Source organism: Oryctolagus cuniculus, chromosome 20, assembly GCF_051225735.1.
Source record: "Oryctolagus cuniculus isolate XC-2025 breed Fujian yellow rabbit chromosome 20, ASM5122573v1, whole genome shotgun sequence".
NCBI lineage: Eukaryota > Metazoa > Chordata > Mammalia > Lagomorpha > Leporidae > Oryctolagus > Oryctolagus cuniculus.
The window spans coordinates 41,412,703-41,427,535 of NC_142886.1; the positions used below are offsets into that span (position 1 = coordinate 41,412,703).

The window sequence follows — 14,833 nt, forward strand, 5'->3', positions numbered from 1 at the left end:
CAAAAATGTGCATGTATGTCCAGGCCTCCAGGTAGTGAGTGGTGCCTTAAAACAACAACACAACCTCAAACTTACAAACTTACCTCTAAAATCAGATGGCAGTGATCAGCCAGACACCCTCATTGAACCTCCAGGGTGCCCTTAAACTCGGTGGGCCAACTTACCAATAAGAACAGCTTACAGACGGCAACTCATTACTTAAGAACTTAAGTCTGGCTGCTACATGGACAGAATTACCCTGAATTAACCTATTTCCAGTTCAGGAATATGTTTTACTCCAACAAACCAGGAACTAAAGAACACTATGAAAGTCAATGTTTGTGGGGCCGGCACTGTGACACAGTGGGTTAAAGCCCTGGTCTGAAGTGACGGCATCACGTATGGGCACTGATTCTAGTCCTGGCTGCTCCTCTTCTGATCCAGCTCATTGCTGTGGCCTGGGAAAGCAGTAGAAGATGACCCAAGTGCTTGGGCTCCTGCACCCACTTGGGAGACCCAGAAGAAGCTCCTGGCTCCTGGCTTTGAATCGGCTCAGCTCTGGCCATTGCGGCCATCTGGGGAGTGAACCAGCAAACAGAAGACCTCTCTTTCTCTACCTCTCTCTGTAACTCTTTCAAATAAATAAAATAAATCTTAAAAAAAAAAAAAAAAAAAAGAAAGAAAGTCAATGTTTGAAAAATTCATTGGAGCATGGTGGCTAAAACACCAATTGGGACACCAGCATCACGTACTGGAGGGCCTGGATTCAAGTCCCATCTCTGCTCCTGATTTCAGCTTCTGGTTCAGAAGGACCCTGAGAGACAGCAGGTGATGATAGTTAGGTCCCCGTCTTCTTCTTGGGACACCTGGATTGAATTCTAAGCTCCCAGTTTTGAGTTGGGCCAGGCCCGGCTGTTGCAATCATATAAGAAGTGAATCAGCAGGTTAAGAACACCCCAAAAATATATGTGTGACCAAGATCAATTGTGTGAACAGACTATCTATTGCTCTAAAAGAATCTGCCAACTTTTTCCATAAAGGTCTACATGGTATACATATTTTAAGCTTCATAGGCAACATATGGGCTCTGTAATATATTAGCCCCTTTAAAAACCCACTATATAGGGGCTGGCATTGTGGAGGAGCGGGTGAAGCAGCTGATTGCAATGCCAGCATCCCACATGGGTGCTGGTTTTTCCATTCCACCTCTCTGTAACGGCCTGCGAAAAGTAGATGACAGCCCTGAATGGAGATCCCGGCTCCTGGCTTCAGCCTGGCCCAGCCATGCCCACTGCAGCCATCTGGGGAGATCTCTTTCTCTAACACTGACTTTCAAGTAAATAAATAAATGTTTGGGCCCAGCATTGTGCAACAGTGGGTGCCAGTTTGGGATCCAGCTGCTCCATGTCAGATCCAGCTCCCTGGTAATCCACCTAGGAAAATAGTAGAAGATGGCCCAGGAGCTTGGGCCCTAACTTTAGCCTGGTGCAGCCCCAGCCGCCGTGGCCATTTGGGGAATGAATCATTGGGTGCAAGATATCTGTCTCTCCCTCTCTCTGTAGCTATGCCTTTCAAATAAATAATCTAAAAACAAAAATAAAAATCCTATTCCTTAAAAAACACAAAAACATGATGATACAAAAACAGGCCACAGGCTGGATTTGGCCACAGTTGCCACCTCTGCTCTAAAATAACAGAGAAAATGTTCAAAGGTGCTGTTTTAATTATGGAATGCTCTCCATGCAGATACACCCTAGTCCTCTGGGTGTGTATTAGTGAAGACAGAATCAGAAAAATCACTTGCTCAATACAGCAGAACCACGTACATAACCAATGCAGAGTTAGTGTTAAATTCTAGGTCTTTAGACCGGTGATCTTTTCTTCTTTGGCAATAGATCCAAAGAGACCAACATGAGAATACAGAAAGAAAATAAATAATTCTACTAGAAACATCACTTACATAATGCTAAGAAAGCATGCTTCGAGGCCATAAGTACTAGCACTCTCCGGAGGATATCCTTATTAATAATATAGTTCTTTATGTGGTAGGTATGGTGCTCCACACAAAATGTTAACAACTCCAACACAAGCGCCAACAGCTGTGCAGTTTGAAAATCATCTAAAATAAGCAAAACAGTTACATTTAAAGTTAGTAAGGTAGCTCCTAATGCCTCACACTTTCATGACTCGTGTGTGCTGACTGTAGACTACAGACAACAAGTTGTTCTCATTACTGGCTTATCTCTATTCCTCACCAAGCAGCCAGCCTCACGTCTTTAATTTCCCCATTTATCCTCTAAAGATTATAGCACAGCGCTTTCCACATAATGAGTGCTCAATAAATGCTGGGTGAATTGAATGTGTGGGTTTGGAAATAAGTCTCAAAGTTTATTTCATGTGAATAAAGTAAAAAGGAAAAACGAATATTCAAATGTAGAGACTTAATCCTAAAATAATACAAAAAAATACATTTTCAGTAAGTTATAAGCTACTTATATCATACTGAGAATTCATGACAAAATTAATTATTCCTAGAGTGTCAATAAGGAATTTCCCAGTGAAGACCCTAAAACTACTTTACACACACACAAGAACTTTCTCCCACAAGTGTGTATGCAAAAGCGCAAAGGAGTAAAACGCAGAAATGAGAAATCCTAATACTTACAATGTAAAACAAAGCAGCTTAATACTGAACTGAGCTGAGTTCTATCTACACATCTGGAGTACAAACAACTGCATTTGATCTTTTTTTACAGCAATATCCTTCCATATATTTCAACTGTCATACATGTAAACTAAATATTATCTACCAAAAATGTTTTAAGATCTGAAAGCAACAAATAATTATCCCTTATTTTTTCTTTTACATGTTTCTACTGGTTATAAATCTTTAAATTTTTGCCTTGAACACCTCTTTTGAAAACACACTGAACCTTTATGTTAACCCAATGGTTTGAATTTTCAAAGACTTTCTTTCTTTTTTAGGCCATGTGCTATAACCCTGGCCTTCAACTTCCTCTCCTCCTCCCCCACTGACTCCCTCTGAAGACTTTAACTTAATCCCAACTTTGAGTTTCAGAATTTAAGAACAGAGAACTAACTACCAACCTGTATTATCTTACCTTTACTGGGTTTGTCTTCTGTTGTATTTGCTAGTAAGGGAGCAGTGAGAACATGCATACAGTGCTTGTAGAAGAAACCCAGAAATTCAGTCTTTTCTGTTTTCTAAGGAATCAAAAACACTTCCATGAACTTTAACTGCACTGGTTCCTATTAGCAATAAACAAGATACTAGCTACAAAGAAGAAGGAAAACACCCATGGCTTACATTGGCAGTGGCCAGCATATTCTCTGGGTCAACTAAAGTTCGAAGCAGGCCCATAAGCTGGACTGCTCCTCCAAGTTCAGGATCTGTATCACAAATCATATGTTCTATAATGAGGTTGATGAGTAGAATATCCTGGTGAGAAAAATGCACATAATAAGGATCACTTATTACAAGAGAATGGTAAAAACACATACTAAGACATAACTACAGCATTATATTTAGCTCTAGCTGTCTTGTTAATTTCAAACACAATGAAATGACTGATCAACTCACTTAGTAGTATATGGCATTGTTTCTTTCCCTAAAGCGTAATACAGGGACACTGAACATTAAACAGTACTGTAGTTTTCTTTTTGTATCATCTTTAAACTCTCAAAAGGTGAAGTTTAGTTTGCTCATAGGTCTTTCACATCTCTCTAAGAATGCAATCTGACCTTCTACAGAAAACTAACGGGTTCACAGCTTTAACAGCAAGAATATTCAGCCAGATTTATAGCACTGTTCTGTTCTCACAACATTTATTTTAATACATTTCTTCTATTTATGGCAAATGAAAACTATTTCCTATTCATGAAAATAATATAAAGTTTCCTTTTAAAACCAATGTAGGAAAAAAATTTACTGGCCCCAGAACTGTGAAATTGAGGGAAAGGAGACTATTTAGAGAGTGCACAGAACAGTGAACAGATTGGAGATTCCAAATGTCAAAAACAGTCATGGTTTCTCTGCAGCCCTATGCTTGCTGGTGCTCCTGGCACAGGAGTAAATAAAAACCAATAAGGAATGTGTGAGAAAAATCCCTGTTACTGCCAATATGAAATGGTAGGAAGTCAGCACAGAAAAAACAGACAATACATGAAATAACTGATCCAGAGTGGGAAGCAAAAGACTGCTTCCTGTGAATGAAGTACCATGAAATACATCAACATAGGTTCAACTAGGGGGTTACAGGGGCCAAAAAGAACAGCCCTTATTTTCAATAATATAGATAACCTGATTCTTCTGATATGGTTACTTTTAAAAGAAACATATGGCATAAAATTCAACAGTTCTGTCCCTATCATGGCACTATAATTTAAAAATTAAAAGCTTCAGGGGCCAGCGCTGTGGCACAGTAGGTTAAGCCTCCGCCTATGACACCAGCATCCCACATGGGCGCCGGTTCCTGTCCCAGTTGCTCCTCTTCTGATCCAGCTCTCTGCTATGGCCTGGGAAAGCAGTAGAGGATGGCTCAAGTGCTTGGGCTCCTGTACCCGTGTGGAGACCCAGAAGTCAGCTCTGGCCATTGTGGCCATTTGGGGAGTCAACAAGTGGCTGGAGAACCTCTCTCTCTAACTCTGCCTCTCAAATAAATCAATATAAAAAAATTAAATGCTTAAACACAGAAACTGATAGGCGTTATACTTCATTTTGACATCACATTAATTAGTATCTTTCCAAAATGCAACAAAGCCTATCTTCATTTTTTAAAAAAACATGTAGGCTGGAATTCTGCATAGATTTATTTTTTCAAGAGAATATTTCTCCTGACTCCAAGAATGAACTAAGGGCAGAAATCATCCATTTTTAAGTAAAGAGGTACTTCTGGTGCTGGCGCTGTGGTGCAGCAGGTTAAAGCTCCAGCCTGCAGGGCCAGCATCCCATACAGGCACGAGTTCCAGTTCCGGGTGCTAGCTACACTGTGGTCCTGCTCCCTGATAATGCACCTGGGAAAGCAACAGAGGATGGCTCAAGTTCTTAGGCTCCTGCACCCATGTGACTTCAGACTGGCTCAGCTCTCGCCATTGCAGCTATTTGGGGAATGAACGAGCAAATGGCAGACCTGTCTCTCTCTCTTTCAAATAAATAAAAAAGAAAGAGGTTCTACTAAAATATTTGGCAGAAAGAGCAGAGCCATTGATTTATTCACCTGCGAGTAAAGCAGGAGGGCATGCATGCGTAGGGATCCCACCTACCACATGCACCACAGGATCTGGACATGTCTTGCGTACTACTTAAAGAAAAAGTACTCAATACTTTCCAAGGGTCTGTGTCTTCATTCCTGATGATTCTGAGAATCTAGCCCTAGCAAAGTCAATGTTTTCCTATGGAAGCTACTCACAACTCCACATATAAGAACAATGTTGATTAAATGATTTAAATAACATAGCAAATTAATTTCAGGAAACTTGATGTTAACTTTTTTTTAAGGTTAATTAAACTGAACACCAATAAATAATTACTGTAAGACACAAAAAATTTATAAACTAAGAAGGAGCCAATTTAGGGGGTGATGAAAGCCATTTGATATTAAGGATACACTTTTCCCAAACAGCAATAATTCAGATCTTAAAAATAAATAATACAGTTATAACTTGCTATGTATAAATACTTACTATTAGTGCAAATAATATTTACCTTGCTGGTTATTTTTTGCTCTGTTAACTTCTTACTTACATCATCATTCTGTTGTGCCTCCTGCATGACAAACTCTCGTACCATGGATGGATTATATTCAACCAAGTATGAGAATATATCAGTGGCAGCACTTCGCACCTGTGTATCATCCATGCCCTGCAGATTAAAAAAAAAACTTGTTTCTCCTGTATCTCTAAATCTAGATAGATAGATATAACTTTATAAAGTAACATTATAATATAAAAGAAAGGTCAAAGACATTCAGACTCTTGTTCTATGGATACAATTATGCACTCTATATCATTTATTACTCTTCGCCTTTCTATTTTACATTTCTTCTAGTAAGCTGCAATGTTAAGAAAGTATTATTAAAAATACAGAAAATTTCTCTCTAATTGAGCATTATTCCAATATTATATGAAAACTCTACTACTGGAATTTAATAGCTTCTTTAACTTTATGTAATACACTGCAATCACCACCTATTGGTAGTGCCCAACTACATGTATGCTACATTAAAAAAAAGTTGTTGCTTAAATTAAAAATGAGGAATAACAAACTTACGAGGATGACTTCTAAAGCTGGTAATATGCCCATGTTTGACAAAGTCTTGAAAAAAGCATCTCTGTTTTGAGGTTGCAGTGTTTGAGAAAACGCACAAAATTCTTTTAGAAAGTTAACCTGAAATTAAGGAAAAGGCTAAGTGAATATAAAATGGCTTGTTGTTTTTATCTTCACGCCTTTCATAGTATCCAATTTCTTACCAATTCTTGTCTTTTCTCTTCATCTGTTGCCTCATCTGTTAGTTGTGCAAACAAATCTGTCAGAAATTTTTCATCTTCCTGCAAAATAAATGACAAATTTAATTATGTATATTAAAATGTTAATTTCAAGATGGTATAAAAATCATAATATCCTGAAAAAGAAAAATATGGTACCGGCAATGATGTTCAGTAAAAGAAAGAAGGAAAAACTATTCAAAGTACAAATTGGGGGCTTCTATCAGAAAGACTATTATTTTAGCAAGGCTCTTTCCCAAGCCTACTTAAGGGCTAGAGTCAATATTTTATTTAGGCTTTTCAAGCCATACGGTTTCTACTTCAATCACTCTGTTCTGCTGCCGAAATATGAAAGCAGTCTCAGACAATATGGAAATCAATGGCTGTGGTCCAGACATGTGTCCTAGTTCACAGTCACTCCTTTCTCACAGGGTTTTGTAACTTTAAGGCTCCACAACCTCTCAAATGAAGATGGAAATGAAGACATAACTTTCTTTGATGGGCACATGTTCTTACAAATATGGTGATAGGCAAATTTTCTGTGCAAGCATTATATATATAGAGCACACTTACACAAACCTGGATGTTACAGCTCCTCACACACTTAGGCCATAGCATATAATCTTATGGGGCCGCTTAGACATGTGGTCTGTTGTTGACCAAAACATTGCTACACATGGCTGTATTTGAAAAGCTACAGAGCCATTAAAGAAACATTTCCTGGGGCCAGTATTGTAGTGTAACAGGTTAAGCCTCTGCCTGTGATGCTGGGATTCCATATAGGCGCTGGGTTGGCCATTTTCCATCCAACTCCCTGCTAATGGGCCCAAGGAAAGTAGCAGAAAATGGACCAAGTGCTTGAGCTCCTGCGGGAGACCCCTAACAAGCTCCTGGCTTCAGCCTGGCCTAGCCCTGGCTATTGGGACCATTTGGGGAGTGAACCAGAGAATGGAAAACCTATCTCTTTCTTTCTCTCTAATTCTGCCTTTCAAATAAATAAAAAAGAAATCTTAAAATCTTTCCACTAATTTGTACAATTTTTGTCAGTTTAAAAAGGGAAAAAATAGAAATATCTATTATTTGAAAATATACTTACTAAAAGGTACAAATATGGCCATACCTCATTACATATGATTTTAAACATGCAAATGTTGCCAAGTGGCATCAAGATGCACTGAATGGGAACGGGCACTGCAGTGTGACAGGTCAAGTCATCACCTGATACTCCATATGGGCACCAGTTAGTCTCAGTTGCTCCACTTGTAGTACAGACCCCTGCTAAAGTGCCTGGGAAAGCAGCGGAAAATGCCCCAAGTCTTTAGGCTCCTGTACTCACGTGGGAGATCTGAAAGAAGCTTCTGGCTCCTGGCTTTAGCCTGGCTCAGCACTGACCACTGCAGCTATTAGGGGAGTGAACCAGTAGATGGTGAACTCTCTGTTTCTCCCTCTAACTCAGTCTTTCAAAAAAAAAAAATCTTAAAAAAAAAAAAAAAGGCACACTGAACATCTGTGGTTGGAAGTGTAGAAGTTAAGAGAATGAGAAAGTCAAATGGGATCACAGAACTTGCTGGTGCGAAGTACAAGATGTGATTTTGTGTGTATGTGTGTGTACACATGTGCTTTATGTGATGCTGAGAATAATCTGCTGTAATTCGAACCTCCATCACTTCTTGACCAAAAACACCTGTTAAAACGCTCCTTCTGGCCGGCGCCGCGGCTCACTAGGCTAATCCTCCGCCTGCGGCGCCAGCACCCCGGGTTCTAGTCCCGGTTGCCCCTCTTCCAAGGCCAGCTCTCTGCTGTGTCCCGGGAGTGCCACCTGGCTCCTGCCTTTGGATCAGCATGGTGTGCTGGCTGCGGCGGCCACTGGAGGGTGAACCAGCGGCAAAAGGAAGACCCTTCTCTCTCTCACTGTCCACTCTGCCTGTCAAAAAAACAAAAACAAACAAACAAAAAAAACCACCACTTGCCCTGAGGGGCCGGTGTTGTGGTATATTAAGCTGCCAACCCTCACATTGACATCAGCATCCTTGAATAGTACTAGTCTGAGTCCCACTTCCTATCCAGTTCTGTGCTAACATGCCTGGGAAAGCACAGAAGATGGACAAAAAGAGCTTGGGCCACTGCCACCCACATGGGAGACTCAGATGGAGTTCCGAGCTCCTGGTTTCGGTTAGTCCATTGTAGTCATTTGGGGAATGAACAAACTCAAGGAAGAGTAACTCTACCTTTCAAATAAGCAATCTTAAAAAACAAGTGTGTGGGGGGGATGGTGTTGTGATGCAACAGGTTAAGCCACCCCCTACGATGCCAGCATCCCATTATCAGGATGCTGGTTTAAATCCTGGTTAACTCCTTGCTTCTGACCCAGCTTCCTGCTAATTTGCCTGGTGAAAGCAGTGTCTCTACCACCCATGAGAGAGAACAAATGGCGTTCCTGGAGCCTAGCTTTGGCTTGGCGCAACCCTGGCTACTGCAGCTATTTGGAGGAAAGAAAGACATCTCTATGTTGCTTTGCCTTTCAAATAAATAAATCTTAAATAAAACAAAAAGCAGTTCATTATCAAAGAACAATTACAAATTAGTACCAACCTCACCCTTTTCTACCTGACTGCATTACTTCTATTATTTGTTCATCTGTCTGTCTTAAAAGAAAATACAGGACTGGCACTGTGGTGTGGCTGGTAAAGCCACCACCTACAGAGCTGGCATCCCATATGGGCACCGGTTTGAGGTCGGGCTGTTCCGCTTCTGATCCAGCTGTCTGCTACGGCCTGGGAAAGCAGAAGATGGCCCAAGCACTTGAGCCCCTCCACCTGTGTGGGAGACCCGGAAGAAGCTCCCGGCTTTGAATCGGTGCAGCTCCAGCCATTGCAGCCAACTGGGGAGTGAACCAGCAGATTAGATTGAAGACCTCTCTCTCTCTCTCTCTGCCTCTCCACTTCTCTCTGTGTAACTCTGATTTTCAAATAAATAAATAAATCTTTAAACCAGTCAGTATGAACTGAAATTATTAAGCTCCAAGAAAGCAGTTAAGAGGTAAAAGTTGCTTTTCTAAATGAATTCACACTTTTATTATTCAAAGTGATAAAGCAAGGATACTGAAAATACAAAATTTTTCTGAAACAGGACATGAAGATTAAACATACTGATTTGTGATTTGTGCTACAAATCAGCTTTTACTTAAATTTATTGGCATCTTTTCTGTATTTAACAAATCCAGGTTTCAAATAATGACTTCACTTGTAGATCTCAGATAAAGTCTTTTATATTCTATGTCATATCACATTTTCCTGTTATTCTTATAATATCGTGGCCATTAAATAAACAATAAAGACCAATTCACACATTATGGGTTGACACACTGTGAGGTTCTCTAAGATTCACCTTAAGAGAATCTGATCCTATGTTTTGCACACAGCTCAGGATATTGTACCCTACGATGCATTTTTTTCCTTATATTTTATTTGACAGACACAGACAGGGAGCAAGCATGTGTATGTGCACAAGAGTGCTCCCATCTGTTAGTTCACTCCTCACCAACAGCAGGTCCAGGGAGAAGCTGGAAGCCATGAACACAATCCAGGTCACTAAGACGAGTGGCAAGAATCTAATTACTTGAACCATTACCACTACCTCCCAGTTTCTGCATTAGCAGGGACCTGCAGTCAGGAGCTGGCACCAGATACGGAACCCAGGAACTCCGATATAGGATGTAAGTGTCTTAATTGCTAGACCAAAATACCTGTCCCTAGTATGTATTTCTGACATAAGCACCCTAAAACTCCAAACCTGAGCAAGTGGGCATAAAATAAAAAGGCAATTTGAGATTTCATAAGCAATTATCTAAATTTTTAAAATGCACATGAATTTTGTGTCATGTTCAACACTTCAAATGGTTGACTTCGCAAAACATAATCTCCACATGACTACAAAGGTAGGCCCTGGTACTGCCGTAATTCAAATGCAGAAACTGAAGCTTTAAGAAATTAAGAAAGCTGCCCAAGTCACATAGCTATTAAGTGACAAGTGGAGCTGAAATTCAAACTTTAACTCCCCCACTTTCATCCATACAAAACACACCTTTGGCAGGATTATCTGGAATTTGCTGCCTCTGCTAAATACCCTCAATTGTAAAACTGGACTTCACTATACTGGAGATTTAAGTAAATTCCCTAAAAGTATTTTCTATCTGTAATGACATTCTTACGGGCTTCCCTGTTTCCTCCTTCCTCTTCCAAACTATTCTGTGAATAAGTGATAGATTAATATGCTTAAAATGTGACATTCAATCATTTCATTAATGTCATTTCTTTATCATTTCCACATTTCCTGCTCCAAACACAGCCATAGTATTATCATCCGTAATGACCTCTTGTAATACCACCAAAACACGTACCCTTAAATTTTTTTTTTCTTTTGACAGGCAGAGTGGACAGTGAGAGAGAGACAGAGAGAAAGGTCTTCCTTTGCTGTTGGTTCACCCTTCATTGGCCGCTGCGGCCAGCGCACCGCGCTGATCCGACGGCAGGAGCCAGGTGCTTATCCTGGTCTCCCATGGGGTGCAGGGCCCAAGCACTTGGGCCATCCTCCACTGCACTCCCTGGCCACAGCAGAGAGCTAGCCTGGAAGAGGGGCAACCGGGACAGAATCCGGCGCCCCGACAGGGACTAGAACCCAGTGTGCCGGCGCCGCAAGGCGGAGGGTTAGCCCAGTGAGCTGCAGCGCCAGCCGTACCCTTAAATTTTAACAAAATGAAAATTCAACATAGGTATTTAAAAAAATTTCTTGCTGAAGGCAATTAACAATTTAAATGATATCAATCAAATACAGCATCTTTTTAAGTAGGAAAAAAGTAATCTCAAACTCACCTGTAACATACCAACAATTTCTACCTTATTGAAGAAGATAAAGGAGTGAAGTGTTGACAACATATTTTCTTCAAAGACTGAAGGGGTAGGCAGAACCATATCTTGTATATACTGAACTCTGTATGTCTGATGAATTTTTTGTTTCAGCTCGGGATCTGAGATGGGAATTACTTCTTTAAACTTGGCTGTTTTTGTCAGAAATTCCCTGTGTTTTCGCGGTTGTGATAGAGCAGGATCATATTCTAAACATCCAATGACGTCCATTATACATTCTTCAGAAAACATAACTTCAAAAAGAGCAGTCCGATTCAAGAGGAAAATGCCTTTGATAATTTCATACAAGTGGTGCAGTCCTTCAATATTTTCCAAATCCTCACATACATGAAAAAGCTCTAAGAGCTTTTTGATATAACCCTCATTTTCCAGTGCTAGTGCAAGTTTTTCACGACGAAGGGGGGAAGGTAAAGATGATGCCACAAGTTCTGCAATTTCCTCTAGGCGACTTAATTCACAAGACGGCAATTCTAAACCTGGTGATGACATATCATCAAATCGTTCCTCTTCAGATTCATCCACAAGATCTTGAGTGATGTCCACAGAAGGGTCCTTTCCTTGTACCTGTCAACATGGATTTATGACAGCTGACAAACCAGCAAACCTCAGAAAAATACAAGAGATGTTATAAGAAAACTATAGGGGCAAGTGTTGTGGAGTAGTGTAAAGCCATCGCATACAGCGCTGGTATCCCATATGGGTGCCAGTTCAATTTCCAGTTACTTTGCTTCGGATCCAGCCCCCTGCTGGTGTGCCTGGGAAAGCAGCAAAAGATGGCTGGGTCCTTGGGCCCCTGTACCCTGCCCTGTGGGAGACCCAGATGAAGCTCTTGGCTCCTGGCTTTGGCCTGGCTATTGAGGCCATTTGGGGAGTGAACCAGCTGACGGAAAATCTGTCTTTCCTCTCTGTAACTATGCCTTCCAAAGAAATAAAATCAATCTTAAAACAAACAAATACCGGTGCCGCAGCTCGCTAGGCTAATCCTCCACCTGCGGCACCAGCACCCTGGGTTCTAGTCCCGGTCGGGGCGCCAGATTCTGTCCTGGTTACCCCCTTCCAGTCAAGCTCTCTGCTGTGGCCTGGGAGGGCAGTGGAGGATGGCCCAGGTGCTTGGGCCCTGCACCCCCATGGGAGACCAGGATAAGCAGCTGGCTCCTGGCTTCGGATCAGCGCGATGCACCGGCCGCAGTGGCCATTGGAGGGTGAACCAATGGTAAAGGAAGACCTTTCTCTCTGTCTCTAACTGTCCACTTTGCCTGTCAAAAATAAAAAATAAAACGAATAAAACAAACAAACAAAAAACCTATAAAGATGTGATGATCAAGTAGTTTAGGAATCTTTTCCAAACTTGTCTTAACTCCAAATAACAGAGACCCCTACACAATGCAGTGACCTGATAAAAAAAACATCTCTCATGGTTCATATTCACAGAAGTCTCAGATTCCCAGAATCAAGTTCTTTAATATTTAACTTTTTTTTTTTTTTTTTTTTTTTTTGACAGGCAGAGTGGACAGTGAGAGAGAGAGACAGAGAGAAAGGTCTTCCTTTGCCGCTGGTTCACCCTCCAATGGCCGCCGCGGCCAGCGCGCTGCGGCCGGCGCACCGCGCTGATCCGATGGCAGGAGCCAGGAGCCAGGTGCTTTTCCTGGTCTCCCATGGGGTGCAGGGCCCAAGCACCTGGGCCATCCTCCACTGCACTCCCTGGCCACAGCAGATAGCTGGCCTGGAAGAGGGGCAATCGGGACAGAATCCGGCGCCCCGACCGGGACTAGAACCCGGTGTACCGGCGCCGCTAGGCGGAGGATTAGCCTAGTAAGCCGCGGCGCCGGCCTTTAATATTTAACTTTAAAATCTAAATACCAAATGCTATAATGTTGCGATCACAGAAAAAAAACATAATTATAAACAAGAAAGCAAATATTTAATGTCAACTGATTCTTCTAATCAAGGAACAAACAGCACAAGAAACTAGCTTTGCACCAAAGTGGATAATGGTTTACTAAGGGCCCAAAAAAATGATTAAGAAAAATTAGGTAGGATATAAAGTGCACCTAACAAAGTGAAGCCACATATAAATAGGAAATACAAGCTATTTGTAGTAGAGCTATCCCCTAAAAATACTTACTTGAAATTAGTAAACGAAGTACTCCTCTGTACACACTGAAACCTGTGGCCTTCATGACTCCCTATAAACCTTAAATCTCAAATCTACTTCATGTTAATGGTAACCTAAGATGTTTTCAGGGGCTGGCTCTGTGGCGAAGTGGATTAAAGCCCTGGCAAGCCAGCATCCCTTATGGGTGCTGGTTTGAGTCCCGGCTGCTCTATTTCCCACTTGGCTCTCTGCTACGGCTTGGGGAAGCAGTGAAAGATGGTTCAAGTCCTTAGGCCCCTGCACCCACGAGGGAGACCCAGAGGAAGCTCCTGACTCCTGGCTTCAGATCAGCTCAGCTCTGGCTGTTGTGGCCATTTGGGGAGTGAACCAGCAGATGGAAGACCTCTCTCTCTGCCAGAGCTGTGCCGATCCGAAGCCAGAAGCTTCTTCCTGGTCTCCCATGCAGGTGCAGTGGTCCAAGGACTTGGGCCATCTTCTATTGTCCCAGGAACATTAGCAGGGAGCTGGACTGGAGTGGAGCAGCTAGGATCCAAACTAGTGCCCATATGGGTGCTGGCACTGCACAACCACAGTGTACTGTACACTGCACTGTACCACAGTGCCAGCCTCAAGATTTATTATTGAAGAACTGAATTATATAAAGGCTAAAGGAAGAATAAATATGACCCACAAGTTTCTGGTTTCAGCAGCTGAATGGCACTTAGTGAGACAAGGGAGATGGGGGAATGAATAGATTTAGGTGACAAGAGCACAGATGATTTAGAATAGTAGGTCTGAGATGCTAGTAGGTTCTCAAGAATCCAAGTGGATATAAAACTAGACTTCAGCAAAGGCCTGGCTGGATAGTTTGGTTTAAGTTATACTTTCCTTTAAATCAATCTTTTCTGTAACAACAGTAACTTTAAAAGATCTATTAGAAATTTATTTAAATTCTTGTGCGTTGGATGAAAGCATGAAGAGTAAGGGAAGCCTTAAAGGCAGGCGTGAATTCTGTTTTTAAAACTACCCAACAATCTCTCTGTCTCTCCTACTGTCTGCAATTCTACCTCTCAAATAAATAAACAAGATCTTTTCAAAAAAATTACCTGACATATTTTCTCCCAAATTTCATCACATCCAGCTTTTTCTTGAAAGCTTAGGGCCAAGTCATAATTCTCTGCTTCAGACCACACAATCAGAGTGTCCTTTAGAGAAAAAGAAAAACTGATTAACGTAGATTATCACAAACTACTTCAAAGCAGAAGGCATCTGAACAAAGCAGTAACAATTAAGAATATCACTCATTTTCAGTTTTTGAACACTGATGTTG

The 14,833-nt window shown here is 41.4% G+C and overlaps 1 protein-coding gene across 6 annotated transcripts in view; it reads right to left on the bottom strand.

The window, feature by feature from the left end:
- The window catches only part of PPP4R3A (protein phosphatase 4 regulatory subunit 3A), a 48,604-nt gene that overhangs the window by 13,548 nt on the left and 20,223 nt on the right, over positions 1-14,833 (bottom strand). For 2 of the 6 annotated variants that reach the window (XR_016226857.1, XM_002719598.6), the window contains exons 3-10: positions 14,610-14,708; positions 11,355-11,972; positions 6,469-6,546; positions 6,269-6,385; positions 5,744-5,860; positions 3,308-3,439; positions 3,102-3,204; positions 1,940-2,098 (exon numbers count right to left, since the gene is read on the bottom strand). Coding sequence is in view for 2 of the 6 variants with exons in the window: in XM_002719598.6 (XP_002719644.1) it covers positions 1,940-2,098; positions 3,102-3,204; positions 3,308-3,439; positions 5,744-5,860; positions 6,269-6,385; positions 6,469-6,546; positions 11,355-11,972; positions 14,610-14,708 (1,423 nt within the window). In the remaining 4 variants the exon portion in view is untranslated. Of the gene's footprint in view, positions 1-1,939; positions 2,099-3,101; positions 3,222-3,307; positions 3,440-5,704; positions 5,861-6,268; positions 6,386-6,468; positions 6,547-11,354; positions 11,973-14,609; positions 14,709-14,833 lie in introns of those variants that run through there. The other 4 variants (XR_016226856.1, XM_017349436.4, XR_016226859.1 and 1 more) reach the window with 3 other exon arrangements.